The sequence below is a fragment of the Acartia tonsa genome, chromosome 1 (genome assembly GCF_053477335.1).
Source record: "Acartia tonsa isolate MP-2025a chromosome 1, ASM5347733v1, whole genome shotgun sequence".
Lineage (NCBI taxonomy): Eukaryota > Metazoa > Arthropoda > Copepoda > Calanoida > Acartiidae > Acartia > Acartia tonsa.
In genome coordinates, this window is record NC_137260.1 from 7,878,129 (window position 1) to 7,897,851 (window position 19,723).

At 32.3% G+C, this 19,723-nt stretch overlaps 1 protein-coding gene across 4 annotated transcripts in view; it reads right to left on the bottom strand.

Moving 5' to 3' along the window:
• Positions 1-19,723, bottom strand: part of Ptpmeg (protein tyrosine phosphatase Meg) — a 72,773-nt gene that overhangs the window by 28,515 nt on the left and 24,535 nt on the right. For all 4 annotated transcript variants that reach the window (XR_013876794.1, XR_013876792.1, XR_013876791.1 and 1 more), the window contains exons 17-19: positions 17,944-18,043; positions 16,535-16,635; positions 14,756-14,823 (exon numbers count right to left, since the gene is read on the bottom strand). Coding sequence is in view for 1 of the 4 variants with exons in the window: in XM_080150778.1 (XP_080006904.1) it covers positions 14,756-14,823; positions 16,535-16,635; positions 17,944-18,043 (269 nt within the window). In the remaining 3 variants the exon portion in view is untranslated. The remainder of the gene's footprint in view (positions 1-14,755; positions 14,824-16,534; positions 16,636-17,943; positions 18,044-19,723) is intronic.

A 19,723-nucleotide genomic window follows, 5' to 3' on the forward strand; every position in this document is an offset into this window, starting at 1 on the left:
GCCTCAAATTAAACTAAACGCCCCCCCCCCCTTATATAAAACTTTAGGATCTACTGCAGTTCACGGTAAAATATTGCTGGTAACGAATATTATAAGCAGCATAAGAAGGCCTACAAATAATCTGGAATAGCCAAGATCCAATGATGCACAGGGAAAGCTTGACTGAAGAAAAAACGCGTAAAATAGGTCTTTTTTTCGCGCATTTCTCTGCACTGCGAAATAATTAGGCATTATTTATTTATGGGTATTCCAGATTAGTTGTAGGCCTTCTTATGCCGCTTAAAACAGTGTGCGGGCATGATCTGTACGTTTGTCAGCTAGCAGGCTTTAAAATTAATAGATTTTTAGAAATATTAGTTACCAGCAATATTTCACCGTGAACTGCAGTAGATCCAAACTTAATTATTCATTTATTCATCGCCCATTGTCCCATCCCAAATACGAATGATTTTTTACAGTGTACATTGCGAACATTTTGATATAAGCTTGATTTATTAGTTTCCAACCAGTGCCAAATCATTCTAATATGCATCTCTTTCACCTCCCTCATTATCATCTCTCTCACTTTATCTCTCTCATTATTCTATTCTTTCTCACTTTATCTCTCTCAGTTTATCTCCCTCATTATTCTCTCTCTCTCATTATTATCTACGTCTTTTTTTGTTATTTTTGTGAAACTCTAAACATATTGCTTTTTGTAGATCAGATGAAATAATGAAATTATAAAAAACGAATTAAATTGGCTGAAATTAAGTCCTTATGAACTTCAACGTTTACAATGTGATACTTCAAATGTTTCTTTAATATTCAGTGGTTAATTTCAATTCTGATAATGAAAAGAAAAAATTGCTTGCACAAATTACAAGAATACCATATCACATAATTATAAAATTTGGGGAGGGAGGGGACATTGGGCTGTTTATTACACTAGTCCCCACAAGTTTACAATAACAGTTACTTATTCGTTGTCTTAATAACTTTGAGGACTTAATTGGTTGGTTAATTAAGTTCACTGTCAAAACTGTTCAAACACTAATTGATATCTTCAGAATGGGTAATTTTGTGTATCATTATTGGAAATATACATCAATTTATCGGCTATTATCTTCTCCCTTTGGATCCCTGCGAATATACAATGTCTTATAAATATAGTAGTTATTATGGAACACTAAAAAAAACTATTATCACTTTGTTAAACTACCCCTTTGATAAAAAAAGATTAAGTGTTTTTTTATGTTTAGTATTTCATGAATGAAAATTCTAAATTCGTATAACATCAAATAATATAATAATCTCCATTTCTAATCATAAAAAATAACAGTACACTGAAAAATAGAGTATTAATGTTATAATATTTCTAGTCATTTTCTACTGTAAAAAAATAAGTATTTTTTGATATTTAATTCTTATTCAAAATTGTTTAACAAGACAAATAGGAATTAAAATAACCCAAGACCAATTAAATGCTTTACTAAAATGCCTAGTTAAAAGGGAGAAAAAGCAGAAACATGAACATTCAACTGATGTAGTAGTTTTGTTATTTATCGCATCGCATCAAAATCAGCTTTCCGCGGATATAAAAATGTTTTGTTAGCCCCGAGAGGTCGACGGCACGGGCTAACAAAATTGGTTTTAATTTTATGATTTTTCAGTATGGCTTAGAACCGGTTCTAATTCAACAAACATTAATTGGTTTCGAAGCCATACTGGAAATTATAATTTTAGACCATATTTTTAAGAGTACCAGTGTCAAATACACTTGCCATATCAGAAAAAAATCCAGAGTAACGTCTCTAAATGAAAAATAGCTTGCAATTTTTTCTATCATAACATTTCTTTCTTTTCTTTTTGTTTTACACATTTATATTCACTTTTTACAATATTAGAACAGTTTTTTATAAAATACATATTTCTTGGCATTTGCAAAATTTTTAGACAAAAATTTACCTTCTTCCCTAAGATTTTGTGTAAAATTAAATTATTTGTAGTTGTTCTTAAATCAATTTCATTGGCTAGGAATGGATTCATTATTACTTTGAACTTACAATACCTAGAATTCCATGTTCTCTAAAAAAGAGAATCACGCAGCGGGCTAAAATAATGATATACTCTTCAACTCCCTATACCCAATCACCTCCCTTTTACTGGATGAACGAACTTACCAATAAAAGAGTTTCTATGACATTTCTGCACTTTCGTACACATGTGAGTTTAAAAAGTCCCACCAAAATTATTATTCGTAAAGAAATTACTTCATATCATTAGAATTTCCAAACAATATTATAGTCTACTGTTATTTTTTTATCTAAAATGTAGCTTGTACATGCTTTATTTGTCATAGGGTAAAAGCATTAAAATCTGCTGGAATAACAACAGTTCTCAGCCATACTGAAAAATCATGTATAGAATCGTAATACTGACAATTTTCCATTTAATAAAATAAAAACCATAAAGTTAAAACCAGTTTTGTTAGTCCCAAGTGGTCGAGGTTTTAATCTTGTAATTTTTCTATCTTAATATCAGCGGAAAGCTGTCTATATAAATAAGGTCAAACAAAATAGATGGGAGATAGAAACAGAAAAAAAAGGAATTGAGAAAAGAGAAAGGAAGAGAAGCGATAAAGAGGATTACTTGAGGTTTGAATGAGTATGTAAGGTGAATATGTGTTGATATATCCACCCATTTGGATGCATGCCAGATGGACATTCCTGTGATGTTTGGGTCATTTCAAAATACTGTAACACGATAGATATCTTCCTATTATATACAGTAGTAAGCGTTTTTTGTCAGTCCCGAAGGATCTCGCTAACCGCTGAACCGATATTGTTCTCCTTTACAATGAAGCTTCATATAGGTCCTGGGATGTTTTTAAACTATTTTTGGGGAGGATGTCTTCATCCCACCCCCCCAAAAAAATTTTTTTTTACTCTTTTAAAATCTAAATTTAAAATGAGATGAGGTCGAGCGTTGAGTGACCCTTAGAGGCTTCTAAGGGCGTAGCCGCTAGTAGGATATAATTATTTACAGGATGATCTTCGTCGTCAATTTAGCTTGCTTACATGGACCTCATTTAAAGGTCAGTTCGTTCATCAAGGAGGAGAAGAGATGGGGTACAGGGAGTGAATAGGGGGTTTCGTTATTTTAGCCAGTTGCGAGTTTAGTATACAGTAAAAATACAGAAAATACCAGGCAACAACTCGAAAAAAAATATTAGTTTCTAAATGTATAATTCTTAAGTCTTATTTATAAAACTGACAGACGGAAGGTTAGTGGAAAGAAATATAAGATTTACTTTGCTAAAATCAGAGTTATTAGTGTCAATTTTAATGTTTTTCTTTCCCATTTATTTTATGTTCCCCTTAATTCCACAAAGACCCAAAATTACCAGCCTTTCAGATGGGACCCTGCCCTTTTTATTCCCTTACATCACCCCCTCTACCCCCCCTTAAACCATGAATGGGGACAATTTCATTGATTCCATGAAAGTTTTGGATTGATGAGTGTAATGAGAGGGAAGGAGGGATAAGGATAAAGGGAAGTTATAAGTGGAAGGGGATATACATTTAGTTTTTTTATGTTTTTATTTTCAACTCAATTTTCAACTCCCCGCCAATTTTGATTATCTCAATTTTTACAAATAACAAGAAATTAAATAAAATATTAAATCAATAGCATATAATAATTTGCAGAAGAAAGTAGTGTAGATAAGATTAATTTCATTCTTATTTACCTCAAATAGGAGTTTTAAAGGTTTGAGGAGGGTAGTCTAATTTATTTTTTTAAAATTTAGATTGCAGTGGGGGTAAACACCGTTTTCTCCCACCCTTATACTTCTATGTTGTCAGTAACTATTGTTTTTAAAATTGGGTAAACATTTAATTTTGCATTAAAATTACTTCTCTATTAATGACAAAAATACCCCAACTAGATAGGTTTCTATAATCAAGTAGTCAAAATCAGATGTTTTTTTTCAAAAGCTAAATATTAGTAGATTACTGATATAAATATTATTTGATATGAATATTAAACCTAAATATTTCTTATAAAAATAATAAACAATTGAATGTACATATTGTTTTTGAAGTTTACCTTGACTTAAATACATGAACATTGAACATAACTGTCAACTATCAAAATGTAACACTTAAAACTAAACAAATCCTTTAAAATACTTCATTTCAGAGCACAATTACCCAGTTTGACGGATAGATTAAAATCTAGATTAACTAATAGTTATTTCTCACATCGTATTATAAACAGCTTTCCGCGGATATAAAGATTAAAACCAGATTATTTAGCCCCGAGGTGCCGAAGGCACGGGCTAAAAAAACTGATTTTAATCTTATGATTGTACATTTTTATATTCGTAAAAAGCTGGATATAATACGATGCTAGACATAGTTTTTTCGAATGAATGAGAACCGGTTCCTATCCATCGGATTCAAATGAATACGAGAAATAAATATAAAAGTAATTGAAAACTACAATTGCCATTGTCTATGCATCCTTATATAAAATTAAAGGATGTTTGCATGTCTATAATTAAAAGATCTTGCTAATCGCAGGATAGATAAAAGTTCTCCTTTACAGAGAAGCTTCTCAAAACTCAAGGAAGTTTTAACTAAGGGCGTAGCAGCTAACGCCTTAAAAGGGAAAACACGGGATGATTTTAGGCTATTTTAATTTTATATTTTGGATGTTTAAAGGTAATTTTGATGTCCCCTATCTACCTCTTTGAATAAAGAGTCCCCTAGATGCTAAGGGCAAAGCCGCTAGTGTATTTATAAAATATCCCGAAACACGAAAGTCTAAATTTCAGCCAACCCTTCTCATATGTTAAAACACAAAAAAATATTTTATTCCTATCCTATTATATAAAGTAGGAAGCGATTTTTGTATGTCCTGAAGGATCTCGCTAACCGCTGATATTGTTCTCCTTTACAGTGAAGCTTCTTATAGGTTCTGGGAAGGATTTAAACTATTTTAGGGGAGGGTGTTTTCACCCCCCTCCCAACAAAATTATTTTTTTACTCTTTTGAAACTCAAATCTAAAATGGGAGGATGTCGACCCCTCCAACCTTAAGTGCACCTAGAGGCTTCTAGGGGGCGTAGCTGCTAGTTAGTGAAAAAGTACAAAATAATAAGATTATTAGTTTTAGATACTGACATACTCCCTACTACTTTAGTAAAAAGGAAAGTTATTATAAGTACAATAAAAGTTCAAAATTGTTTAACAAATAATTCCAGCTATTTTGGTAAAAATGTGGGAAAATTTGTACTTTTGTTTTGGTCAGAAAAAAATATGATTGACGCAATTTTTATTTTGTTTGTGTTTACAACATATTTAATGTTGGAAAGGAAAACAAGAACCAAAATATTTATAGACATACAACCCAGAAAGGAAGGGGACAATAGGCTGTTTATTACAAAGGTCCCTAAAGTTTTATAATAACGTTTTCTTGTTCGTTGGCTTAACAACTTTGAGAATATCACTAGTATTTGAATTTGTTTCATTGAGTTGAGTGTCCTAACGTTTCAACAACTAATTGTAATTTACTGAAGGGGTAATTTCGTGTATCATCATTAGGAATGTACATCAATATATCGGCCAATGTCCTATCCAGACCAAAAGCTATTCAATTCTAATACATTTTTGCCCTAACTACTACCTAAGGAGTTAAGATTTTTTAAAGTAAACTTGTATCTTCAGTAGGTAAGTCCTATATTGGTCCAGTACGTTTTTAAGCTATTAAAATTTATCTCCTGGATTTTAAAGGAAACTTTGCCTCGTTCATTAATGTATCAACAAGGATGACAACATCCATAAAAGCGAAGCACTAAAACGGTAGGACAAACGGACATTAACACTTATATAGTATCTGAACTGAAAAATCGGAACATAAATGTATAAATGTCGAATCAAAATTGTAGGTAAATTTGTTGAAAAACTGCTTAAAAACAGGATAATGTTTATGGACATACTTACATTTTTGGACTTGATTTTAGAGTTGCTTCGCTTATAATATTGTTCTTTGTTGTCCCAGAAATCAATATACCAAAAATCAGATCAAACGGATAATTAAAACACTTGAAAATTTGTTGTTAAAAAAGTAGAAAAATCAACATGTTTAAAATGGACGTACGGACATTCTGGTAATGATTATAGAGTTGCTACGTTGCTTTCTAAATCGTACCAAACTACTACAGGAATCATCATGCAAAGTTTGAAATCGATAGGACAATTCTAACATGCCTAAATTAACGAATAAAAGCTATCTATCTCGGACGGACGTACGGACGGACGTACGGACGGACCGACCCTAATTATAGAAAAGCTTCGCTTTTAAAAAGAGTAACTAAGGTTAAGAATGAGTGACCTTAATACTTATATGAATGCAACACATTAGAATAAAAACGTGCTGGAGAATTTAAAACGTATTTTGTGTTCAGTCTTCATGTGACATATTTAGAAGTAGAACTCCAACTCTTTAAATATTTTTGTCTGTACTAACATTGGAAAGGTTAGGCTAGGTTTTTATCTTTATTTTTAAGGATTCATTCTATATGCATTCTTTGAAATATTGTTAAAAGCGAAGCTTTTCTATAATTAGGGCCCGTCCGTCCGTCCGAGATAGTTAGCTTTTATTCGTTAATTTAGGCATGATAAAATTGTCCTATCGATTTCAAACTTTGCATGGTGATTCCTGTAGTAGTTAGGTACGACTTTGAAAGCGTAGCAACTCTATAATCGTTATCAGAATGTCCGTACGTCCATTTTAAACATGTTGATTTTTGTACTTTTTTAATAACAATTTTTTATGTGATAAAATCATCCAATCGATCTGATTTTTTGATTACTGATTTCTATTACAATAAGGTACAATATTATGAGCGAAGCATCTCTATAATCAAGTATTAAAAATGTCAGTATGTCCTTAAACAGAATTCTGTATTTAAGAAGTTTTGCAACAAATTTACGTATAATTTTGTCAAACCTTTAATTTTCATATTTTGTATATTCAGTTCTGACACTCAATAAAAGTTAATGTTCGCCTGTCATATCGTTTCAGAGCTTCGCTTTTATGGATGTTGTCATCCTTGTTTTGATTTGAAAAAGTTAGTGCAATGATTAAGTAATAAATGGAAATAAGATAATAGTTATTTATCGCATCGTATTATAGAAAGCTTTCAGCAGATATTCCAATGAAAAATGATAAGAACCAAACTGGTTTAGGTTCTATGATTTGTCTTCCTAATGTTCGTGGAATACGATGCTATACATGATTTTTTGAAAACGATTAATTTCCGCTGGATAAGAACCGGTTCTTAGCCATACTGGAAATTAACTTTCTCCAAATGGGCATTGTTGACTTTGTTATATTCATGAAAGGAAATTTGCTATTTAAACTATCAAAAAAAAAAATATTATGTTAGACTAAATAATACTTAGGAATTATTTTAACCATCTTTGAAGCTAAAAGGTACAAATTTGGATTAATATTATATTCATTATTATCATTATTGTTTAAACAAGGAAGACTGCATTAATATACAATTTGGTAGCTAGGCTTATTAAATATTTGCAAGCTATCTATACTACTTCTTTTTTAAAGCTTGCTTCTTAAGTTATTTAATTTTGTACTTAGAAAACAAAGGAAAAAATGTCTGCAAATCGTTTCTCAAGTTTAAATAATGATTGTATGAGGCACAAGACAAATAAACTACTAGATGTATAATGTTAAAGTAAATTTATGCTCTGTATTCACACCAATTTGCAATTGAATCAGGACAAAAGTAAGTGCCGAGCTCTAAGACCTATGTATGGTGAAATTAGACATAAAACCATGATGATTCAGGGAAAACAAAAATATTTCAGCGGGGTCTTTTTGAGAAAATTAGATTTAAAAATTTCAAGTTTAATTTTCACTCCCTAGGAGTTGCCGCATAATCTTGACAAGAAAAGCAAAGATTATTTATTTTTCATAAAACCACTCCTGAAGGGAGTTAATTTATTGCCATTTTTATCAGTTGCTTTGCTAAGTTCACGGAAATTCAGTCTTAAATAAATCATATATAGAGAGGTTTTATGAAAGACTTCAAAAAAGCAAGGTCTAATTTCACTATACATAGGTCTTAGAGCTCGGCACTTACTTTTGTCTTGATACAATTGCAGCTTGGCGTGTATTACATATTATTTTTTAGAATAAAAAAGTTAATTTCTTCATGCAAAGTATAGGGAAGGAAAGGACAAAGGCAGGTAAACTAATTCCCTTTCCCTCTCACAATCAGTATGTTCAATCTATTATATCAGGATTCATCACTGTTAAGAATTCAGGCAGGAAATAATTCTGCCTTGCATTGGCCTATCCTTTTCTCCTTGATGCGTCAGTCACATGCACTTTTTAGATCTAGTCATTTTGCCACCAAACTACGACAACCAATAGCCAAGGAGATCAATTTTCTTTGCATTGACCTATCCCTTTATCCTTGATGGGTCAGTCACATGCACTTTTTAGATCTAGTCATTTTGCCACCAAGCCACGGATAACCAATAACTAAGGAGATAAATTTGACTTGCATTGGCCTATCCCTTTATCCTTGATGGGTCAGTCACATGCACTTTTTTTGATCTAGTCATTTTGCCACCAAGCCACTCACAACCAATTGTCAGGGATTAAGGTATTGGTAGTTTGATAAACCAAGGAAAGGACGTTCAAGATTTAAATGGTCTATAAAATGATGTACATCCCCAATGATTATACACTAAATTATCCCTTCTGTAGATTAAAATTAGTGGAAAAGCAACGTAAAAAGCCAACCAATCAGAATTTAATCATGTCCCCTAAGTTGTTAGCCAACGAATAAGAAAACGTTATAATAAAACTTTGAGATCTAGTGTAATAAACTGCTTATTGTTCGATCCCTCCCTCCCTAAAGAGTCAATCTAAATTTTAGTTAAAATCCTATTCCCAACATGCCTGATGGTACGACGACCACACTACAGCTTAACTTATTTCTTTGCCATAAAACTGGAAATTTACGAGATTCTCAAGGAAAGTAGGATTTGTGATCGGACAAGACAATGGAAATAATCATTTTAGATAGATGAACATAGGAAAATTATGCCTAAACGTCACAGTAATGAGCGTACAATATGTTTAATAAAACAAGTACAGTAAAACCAAAGAATAGTCTTAAGGGTGGATAACTGAATAATAAAAAGGTTCAGCATTCTATGAAACTCTATTGTGAGACAAACTACCAAAAACTAATTGTCTTTCTTCCCAGATTTTATACAGTTCTACAATGATTTATATGGACATATTTACCAAGAGAAGTTAACACCTCTAGAAAGCTCTATTTTAAAAGACCCTTTTGACTAAAACCACAAATAAAAGGAAAGTGGCGATGGTCAATCTAATTAACTCTATTTTCAGACACTATTATAGTTAACTACTTTTCTCACTTCACCATATCAGTCTATGGTAGAAAGTGAATAACTATGTTAAATACTCTATGAAACTCTATTTTAAGTCATGTAAAAGAAAGGGTAGTTTTTAATCTAGGAAACTCTATTTTGAGACACACTTCCACCCTGGTAAGTATAAGAAAAAAGTGGTGTCAATCTATGAAACTCTATTATGAGACATCCTTCCAAGTACTTACTTCCCCATTCTTATACAGTCATTCGAGTGTCCAGACAATACAATCAATATCAACAATTGCAAAGTAAAGAGTAGGAATAGACAGGGATAAGACAATGGCCCATAAATTGATTTACCTTCCAAATGATGAAACACAAAATTACAACTTCTGTAGAATACAATTAGTGGTTGAAACGTTTGGAAACTGAACTTAATGAACCAACCAATTACACTTCAATAAAAGTCCCAATTTATCATCATAAAACGTTTGGGACAAGTGTAATAAACAGACCAACTAACTATATATTTATATCAATCTATCGGCCATTGGCTTTTCCTTTTAGATCACTGTATAAATTATATTGGCAACTTTGTAAAATCCCCCCCCCCCCCCCATCACGTCATCATAATGTAGAGAATATGAAATGAGAATTAGATACAATGCAGGGAGAGGGCGAGGGGGGGTTCAGAGGTGTTAAAATATTAGGGGGGGGGGGATATACGGAGGGTCCTTTGAGAGGTCAGATTAGAACTTAGAGCAAACTATAAGAGAGTGCCAAAAGTCATTTAGGTTCTATTTTTATCAATGACATTTACATTATTTACTTTATTCTTATATTTTTTTTACAACAAAAATCTTTAGTTATACTTAAAAATATATTCAGTAAAAATTAAAATAACTAAAATTAATAGTAGAGTTTCAGGTATTCCGATAAATAGGATAATTATATCACATAAAAGATTGTTGTCAAAGAATGTTACAAAATAAAAATGTTTCAAATGGACGTACGGACTTTGTGGTAACGAATATAGAATTGCTATGCTTTCTAAATCGAACCTAACTAATATAGGAATCAGCATGCAAAGTTTGAAATAGATAGGAAAATTCTATCATGTCTAAATAAAAGATAAGAGCTATTGACGGATGTACGGACCAACCCTAACTATAGAAAATCTTTGCTTTTAAAAAATGAATATGAAATCACGTGTCTGGAGTGAAATAAAGCAACCAACCAGAGTTACATCAGTAAATAATATTATTGAACACTTTCTTGGTTTATAATGCCCTACAATCCATCCCCCTCTCCCTCCTATTTAAAAAAAAAATCGGTAGGGGCAACTAGCCCCTTAGAATTTTTAGGAGGTTATAAACTCGCATTTTAATGTGGGATGACAAAAAATTACCTGATTTTAGAAAACTAAGGCCTTTTAATCATGAAGCGCCAAAAGTTTAATTTGTGAAGTTTGAAAGCTTTATGAGGGGGGAATACCCCTGAAACTTTGGCTTTCATGACCATATAGTACCTTATCAACCCCTTCTTTTAAAAAATCTAAAGTACATTTGCTTCCCAAAAAAAAGATCATATTTAGAGCCATAAAACATAAAGATGTAGATTTTATATGACAATTTTTTTTTTTTTTTTTGTGGTGGGGTATTTTTCATAAGGTTACTAAACCAGTTGCGACTTCCTTCTATTTATATCAATGTTTTATACCATTACTCATACACCACCTTTATTAGAGTAGCTTCGCTTCTAAAAAGGAGACTATTATATAAAGTCTAAATTAAGGTAAAGAGATATTTCTAAATATTTTTCACGTTGAAATCTTTACACAATATCATTTTACGCAAATAGTTTTATTAAATGGATATATTATTTTTACTTGGATCTTACACCAGATTTCCATGTTCTCTAATCAAAAATGAAACTCGCAGCTGGTTAAAATAGCGATTACCCCCTTCCACCACCTTTCCACATCCCCTTCTCTCTTTGAATGCACGAATTGACCAATAAACGAGTTCCATGTAAGCAACCTAAAATGACGATTATTTTTCCCCTGTCATAATATCCACGTATATTCTACATCCATTTTTCATTAATATACATATATATATAAAACAATAGAGAATTATGTAGTAGCGAGACAGCTTACTATTATTATACTAGTTTTGGCTCGATATAACTATCTCACTATTGGCTAGTTTTCTATGAGTACATATCTATTTATCTATTTCTCAATAAATTAATTTTCCTCCCCCGCCATTACTATTAAAAAGAAAGAAGTAAATATTTAATAATTTAAATGATTATTAAAAGATTTTTTAAATTATTTTTTTTTCACATTACCATCACCAAAGGGTTAATACGATTAAAATTTTAGTTTTAATATTTGAACACACAAAAGGAAGTGTCGCCACAATCGAATTCTTTTAAAACAGAGTTTTCTTAAATTTACTATATTAAAAATTTAAATTTTCTTTTTTATGATTAGAAATTAAATACTTCAATATAATGTAAATAGCAATATGAAATGAAAAAAATTAATCGGTCTCGTCGTTCTGGCCAATGCGAGTTTATTATGGATTATTGGAGTACTATGAGTTTAAAATTTTTATTCCTTGGAAAACTTGAGCTCATTTATAGACATTTATTTCCTATATAGATCTGACATGGATCTTGAAGCAATAAAGCAGGCTGTTTTGTAAATGTTAAAAATTGGAAGAATCTATTAAATCAAAGTTATCACAAATATACTTAGTAAATGAAAAAGGACAGTTATTCAATTAGATATTATTAAAGTGATTATGCCAGACCAACAGACGAACGTATGGCCACAATTATAGTCTCTGAGACATAAAAATTATGTACTAATAAAGAGTTTTATCTGATAATGTTAAGTAATCAAATTTTCAAATATCTTGAAGAGTCATTATAAATTATCTCAACATAATAAGCCTATTAAAAAATCTTAAATAGTATGCTTTTAATCAGGGGCGTCCAAGCTTTTTATTTTGGGGGGGGTAAAAATTTTTTAAGGGGGGGGTAATTCGGTTTTCGGGGGGGTAAAATGGCGCGCGAAGCGCGCCGCAATTTTTTTTTCCCCCCCCAAAATTTTTTTCCCCGGGGGTAAAATTTGCTTGGGGGGGTAATTACCCCCCCTGAAATCTGTTGGCAGGGGTAAAATTTGTATACCCCCCCCAAAATTTACCCCCGGGGTAAATTTTTTAGGGGGGGTAATTGAAATTTTATCAAAAATTTAGTATTCAAAATTTTTTTGTTAGAGATTTTCTATTTTGGGGGGGGGTATTTACCTCCCCAAAATTGTTTGGGGGGGGGGGGGGTAAATACCACCTCCTAAATGGTTGGGGGTGCCTACGGCACCCCCAGGGTAGGGGTAAATTTTAAATGGGGGGGGTAATCGCCCCATTACCCCCCCCCTTGGACGCCTATGCTTTTAATAGTAACACAGCTACTCTAAAACTTAGTTGTTAATGACCGATAAATTGATGTACATCTACAATAATGAAACACAAAATTACCCCTTCTGTAGATTAAAATTAGTGTTGTAACGTTTGAACACTTAATTAATAAACCAACCAATCAATATTCAGTCCCCAAAACTTTGGAGACTTGTATATTAAACAGCCCCCTCTTTCTCTGACTTACAAAGCTTTAAGTAATAGGTATATACACTAGGCTTCGCCACAACACGACAAAATTTTCCTTGTTTATTCAGTTTAAATACGCATTTTATGAAAAGTACGTCGAGGCTGAAAGATAAGTATGAAGATTTTGTCAACATTCAAAACAGGGTTAGCAAATTTTATTGTTTAAAAAGGCTTTTCTTGGCAACCTAATTTATCAATTTTAGTGTAGAATTAATCATGTTTTTATGAACAAGAATGAGATACCTAGAACCATAAGACAATTGTTGTTTTGAGTTTTCTGTCCTATAATCAGGTTAGGTTAGGTTATGTATGGTACTTGGTAAACTTGCATTGTTAAGGCATCACAGCCAAAGGTCCCGTAGGGGTTAGGCATAGAAAATAATACCCCCCTCCCTAAATGTCAATTTATTTCCAAATAGAAAGGGGGGTGGGGGGATGGGCCAACCCTTAATCTTACCTATTTTTCCTAGCCCTGAACTAAGATAGAAGCAGTCCTATTTGAGTCATTAAATCACTGCAAGCAAACAATCGATCCCCTAATCATTAGAATTGAGTTTAGGCATCCTTGCTTTGTTTTTAAGAGTGGGGGGGGGGGGGAGGAGTTTGCGTCACTCCAGACAAAAGTAGACACATAGTGAAAACTTGTTTTTAATAAAAATAATAGGTCTTCAGTGTTTACACAAAGCAGTAATATTGAAAAAAAAAAGAATAAATTTCAACTTTTTAATGATGTTTTATATTAGGAATTAGAAAAATAGAAATTAAGCAGAAAATCCAGGGATCTACAGGGATAAGACAAAAGCCGATATATTGATGTGCATACTGATACACAAAATTATTTCTTCTTTAAATTACAATTAGTGGTTGAAAAGTTTGGACATTGCACTTCATGAACCAACCAATCAAAATTCTCTCCCTCAGAAAATCTCTCAATTTCTAAAAATTTAGCATAAATTTTCAAAATTAGTTTTTGAAAGAAAATGTTCTCGTGTGGATAAAGGAAGCCTGCAAGAAATACACCCCTTTAACTGCTGAAAGACTGCCACAAGAAGACCCAATACCCAAATTTTAAGTTATAGTCATTTAACAATGACATTTATTGTATAATTAAAATTTTCATCTACCTAAAATGTGATTTTAAAATGCCTACAACTTTTTTGTTATTGAAGCTGAAGGCTTCAAATTTGGGGTATTGGGTCTACTAGTGGCAGTTTTTCAGCATTAGAGAGGTATATTTCTTGCAGGCTTCCTTAAAGATTTTTCTTATAGTATGGTTAAGTTATGAATGTTCAAAGAAGGCCTACAGAGCTATGAGTGAAATACAGACTTGTGATTTTTTTGGTTATTTTGTATTCATTAATCAAAGTATTCTTCAAACTACGCCGTAAGATTCAGGAAAAATTTTGGCCACTTTGTCTGGCTCTTTAACCAACTTTGTCCGACTGTTTATCAAAAATTATCATTGGCAAAGCTAATTAATAATTATTCGTCATGTGCACAGATCACAAAATTTAATCTTTATGCAGTAAGAAAGAGAAATAAATAATACACTTCAAAAACTAAAATTTAATAAAGTGTAACTAACAATACCTTTAAAATATTACCATTAATATAAAACATTATTGACCATCTTCTAAAATTCTAATTGAGATTGACTAACCTGTTTTTGTTTGCATTTTGGGGTAGGTGGGAATCAGTGATGGCTAATGCTGGGTTTCTTCTGTATACCTAGATAAATAGATAGTTGGATGGTAGCTAGATAGATAGTAATATAAGCATATAATATAGATATACTGTAGTAGATGGGAATCAGTAATGCTAATGCTGGGTTTCTTCTGTATACCTAGATGAATATATAGTTTCATGGTAGATAGATGGATAGGAAATAATATAGATTTTGGGGATAGGTGGGAATCAGTGATGGCTAATGCTGGGTTTCTTCTGTATACCTAGATGAATATATAGTTTCATGGTAGATAGATAGATAGGAAATAATATAGATTTTGGGGATAGGTGGGAATCAGTGATGGCTAATGCTGGGTTTCTTCTGTATACCTAGATGAATATATAGTTTCATGGTAGATAGATAGATAGGAAATAATATAGATTTTGGGGATAGGTGGGAATCAGTGATGGCTAATGCTGGGTTTCTTCTGTATACCTAGATGAATATATAGTTTCATGGTAGATAGATAGATAGGAAATAATATAGATTTTGGGGATAGGTGGGAATCAGTGATGGCTAATGCTGGGTTTCTTCTGTATACCTAGATGAATATATAGTTGTATGGTAGCTAGATAGGAAATAATATAGATTTTGGGGTAGGTGGGAATCAGTGATGGCTAATGCTGGGTTTCTTCTGTATACCTAGATGAATATATAGTTGTATGGTAGCTAGATAGGAAATAATATAGATTTTGGGGTAGGTGGGAATCAGTGATGGCTAATGCTGGGTTTCTTCTGTATACCTAGATGAATATATAGTTGTATGGTAGCTAGATAGGAAATAATATAGATTTTGGGGTAGGTGGGAATCAGTGATGGCTAATACTGGTTTCTTCTGTATACCTAGATAAATAGATAGTAGGATGGTAGATAGATAGATAGTAATATTGGTATATAAAGAGATATACTGTATTAGATAGGAATCAGTGATGGCTAGTGCTGGGTTTCTTCTGTATACCTAGATAAATAGATAGTTGGTAGGTAGATAGATAGGAAATAATATAGATATACTGTGGTAGGTGGGAATCAGTGATGGCTAATGCTGGGTTTCTTCTGTATACCTAGATAAATAGATAGTTGGGTGGTAGCTAGATAGGAAATAATATAGATTTTGGGGTAGGTGGGAATCAGTGATGGCTAATGCTGGGTTTCTTCTGTATACCTAGATGAATATATAGTTGTATGGTAGCTGGAAAGATAGATATATTATATAGTAATATAATAACTTATTAAGAGATATACTATAGTAAAAGCAAATCTACAATTGCCAAGGCTGGTTTTTCTTCTGTATATGTAGATAGATTGTTAGATAGATAGTGAGAAAGATTCCTTGATATATTTTTAAAAGAAATCCGGAATATACTCTTTTTCCAAGATAAGCAGAAGAATAGCAAAATGGCTAGTTATAAAATAGCAATTTCGTAAATCTAATAATAGATAGATAGGTATCTAGGATAGAAAGACATCTATGCTAAAGGTCATCAGTGATATTAATAAAACTATACCTAATCTCTATTATGAAAAAGACTGACATATATCAGGCCTATAAATATACCTCGAAGCAACAATGATTAAAATTAACATAAAATAATTTTTTTATTTTAGTATTTATTGTGCAATGGTTTGTTAATTTTAATGATTATGAATAAAGAAAATAATAGAAATTTCTTAATTATTTTTTTGGTAAAATAGTTTTCCTTTGCGGTTCCTTACCTGTTCAAATTGACCGCAAATAGCACCGCTCTCCAAAGACTCCGCCAACAGGAGCATGGACTGTTGGAGGGCGGTAAGTTCACCGCTGGTTCCCGCTAAACCTTATAATAAAAAAAACATATCAAGCAACTTTTAGGTATATTAAAGGGTTTGTGTGTTTTCATAGCATAGTTTCCTTTCATTTGATGCTTTCTAATAATAAGAACTTAGCCATTAGCCTCTATTTTTTGGACGTCCAAGCTTTTATTGGGGGGGGGGGGGGGTATAATTAGGGGTTTCAAAGATTTGAGCGTGGTAATCTGTTATATTTAATAAAAAATCTTGTGGTGGTAAAATGAGGGGTTTTAAAGTTTGAGGGAGGTAAAAAAATCATCTAACGGCTTCTATAAATTGTTTTCTTGTTCTAAATCTTAGACAAACATGGTACTTTTCAAATATGTATAGTACAATACTGCACAGAAACACACACACAATAGCAAAAAAACTAATAGAATTATATATTTCATTTTAACACTTCAATTAATCAATTCTAAATGTAGGTATCCCCTTTCTAAATATCCAAAAAAGCTTTACTAATTAGAATATCTCAATCTGTCCAGCTATTCTTGAGATCTTAAATTACACACAAAAGCACACACACACAAAACGACACAATAATAAATGTTTTGTTTATGTCCAAATTTCATTTTAAAAATCCTCTAAATTACTTTTCACACTTTACATAATCACGCAACCTTTATTAATTGGGGGACCAAATGGTAAATTCAAACACTGTTCCTCCCTTATCCCTGAATACAAATTTCATTTTTAATTCATTCTAATTACGTTTATAAAAGCGAAGGATCTATCAATAATTTAGAGCATAAGAATCTTCTACCTATTGAAAAATAATATTAAAAAAGCATACATATCAATATTCGGTAAGCGAATTTTTAAAAAAATATTTAGCAATATAAAAGTTCTTTACATATCCTAAATTAATACATTTATTTATTCAGAAAGCTTTATTGCGAAATTTAACTTTATCATTGAATCAAAATTTTGAAACATCCCTTGCCTTTGTAAAGATATTGACAATTACACAACTTTTATATGAAAATAATACGGATTACTTCTTCCTACCCCTAAAACTGTTTCTATGTCAGGTGCGCGACATTAACAGTTAGAGTAAGGGGAATGCCTTGGACTATAAACAGGTGCTACTCATTAACATGCACAGTTAGGACTTCTTGGATAAAGGTCGTGATATCAAAGGGTTAGTTATCTTTTGGATGTTACTTAAACTAATATCCTTGAGTATCGCATCACATTACAAACGGATAATGCTCTGAATTCTCTATATGATCACTTCGAAGGATAATCTTGCCTTTACGAGGTAAGATAAGGTTGTAAATAGGTTGAATTATTACCTGCAAGTCCACCTGCAGGTCCAGCCCAGGCGGGTGACAGGCACTTCTCTGGAACATACTGGAACACAGGCTCCTCTACATCCTCTCCCAGGTAGGCATTCTAGATAGATAGATAGATAGATAGTTAGATAGATAGATACTCTGGAACATACTGGAACACAGGCTCCTCTACATCCTCTCCCAGGTAGGCATTCTAGATAGATAGATAATTAGATAGATAATTCTTTGGAACATACTGGAACACAGGCTCCTCTACATCCTCTCCCAGGTAGGCATTCTAGATAGATAGATAGTTAGATATATAATTCTCTGGAACATACTGGAACACAGGCTCCTCTACATCCTCTCCCAGGTAGGCATTCTAGATAGATAGATAGTTAGATAGATAATTCTCTTGAACATACTGGAACACAGGCTCCTCTACATCCTCTCCCAGGTAGGCATTCTAGATAGATAGATAGTTAGATAGATAATTCTCTTGAACATACTGGAACACAGGCTCCTCTACATCCTCTCCCAGGTAGGCGTTCTAGATAGATAGATAGATAGATACTCTGGAACATACTAGAACACAGGCTCCTCTACATCCTCTCCCAGGTAGGCGTTCTAGATAGATAGATAGTTAGATAGATAATTCTCTGGAACATACTGGAACACAGACTCCTCTACATCCTCTCCCAGGTAGGTATTCTACACAGATAGATAAATAATAGAGAGATAGATAGAGATTATAGAGAGAGAGATTATTAGATAAAAGATAGATAAATAGCTAATACTTACAAGGATCTAAAGCGATAAGACAATGGCCCATAAAATGATGCACATCCCAAATGATGCTACACAAAAGTACCCCATAGGTAAATAATTTAATAAAGTGGTTGGAACGTTTGGACACTCAACTAAAGGAATTAACTAATAAAATTCAATAACAGTCTCCAAGGTCGTTGAGCCAACGAATTAGAAAACGTTATTATAAAACTTTGGGGACTAGTGTAATAAACAGGCTTCCCTGAGATATCAATATGTATATATTACTTGTTTTGTTGCCCCGGGTCGTCGGCCCCTCGGAGCCAACAAAGCTGGAATTAATCCTATTTTCTGTTTCACTGTTCAAAGAAAAAAGTTTATTCTAAATACGATGCAATGAGTTATTTTACTATTGCTCAACTAAAAGTTAAGATGACTTTTTGTAAAAAGTGTTAGGACTTAGGACACATTTTGTTGTCCAAAAGACATCACTTAATCTTCACAAACATATAACAAACGCCTGACATACCAGCAGTATTTTTAATATCTTAAGTAAACTTTATTGCAGGGATCTAAAGGGATAAGACAATGGCCGATAAATTGATGTAAAATGTACATCCAAAATAATGATAACAAAATAACCCCACCTGTAGAATAAAATTGGTGTTTGAAAGGTTTGAACACTCAACTTAATGAAATAACTAATCAAATTTCACTGAAGTCCCCAAAGTAGTAAAACAAACGAATAGGAAAACGTTATTATAGGACTTTGGGGACTAAAGTAATAATTAGCCCATTGTCTCACTTCTCCCTGAATTTATTATCACTTTAAAAAAAAATACAGTTTAAAATCTTATGGTTACTTTTCTATCGCCACAATAATGTAAAAAGTCGAGCTTAAAAATAATTCCTATGGTCAGAAAGAGAGGAAAAAATTAAAATAGTGATTTTACATTTTACTAAAAGACGGAGCAAAGGGAATAAAAATGTTTGAAATGTCTGTCTATTGAATTCAGCTAAAGTAGAGAAGAGA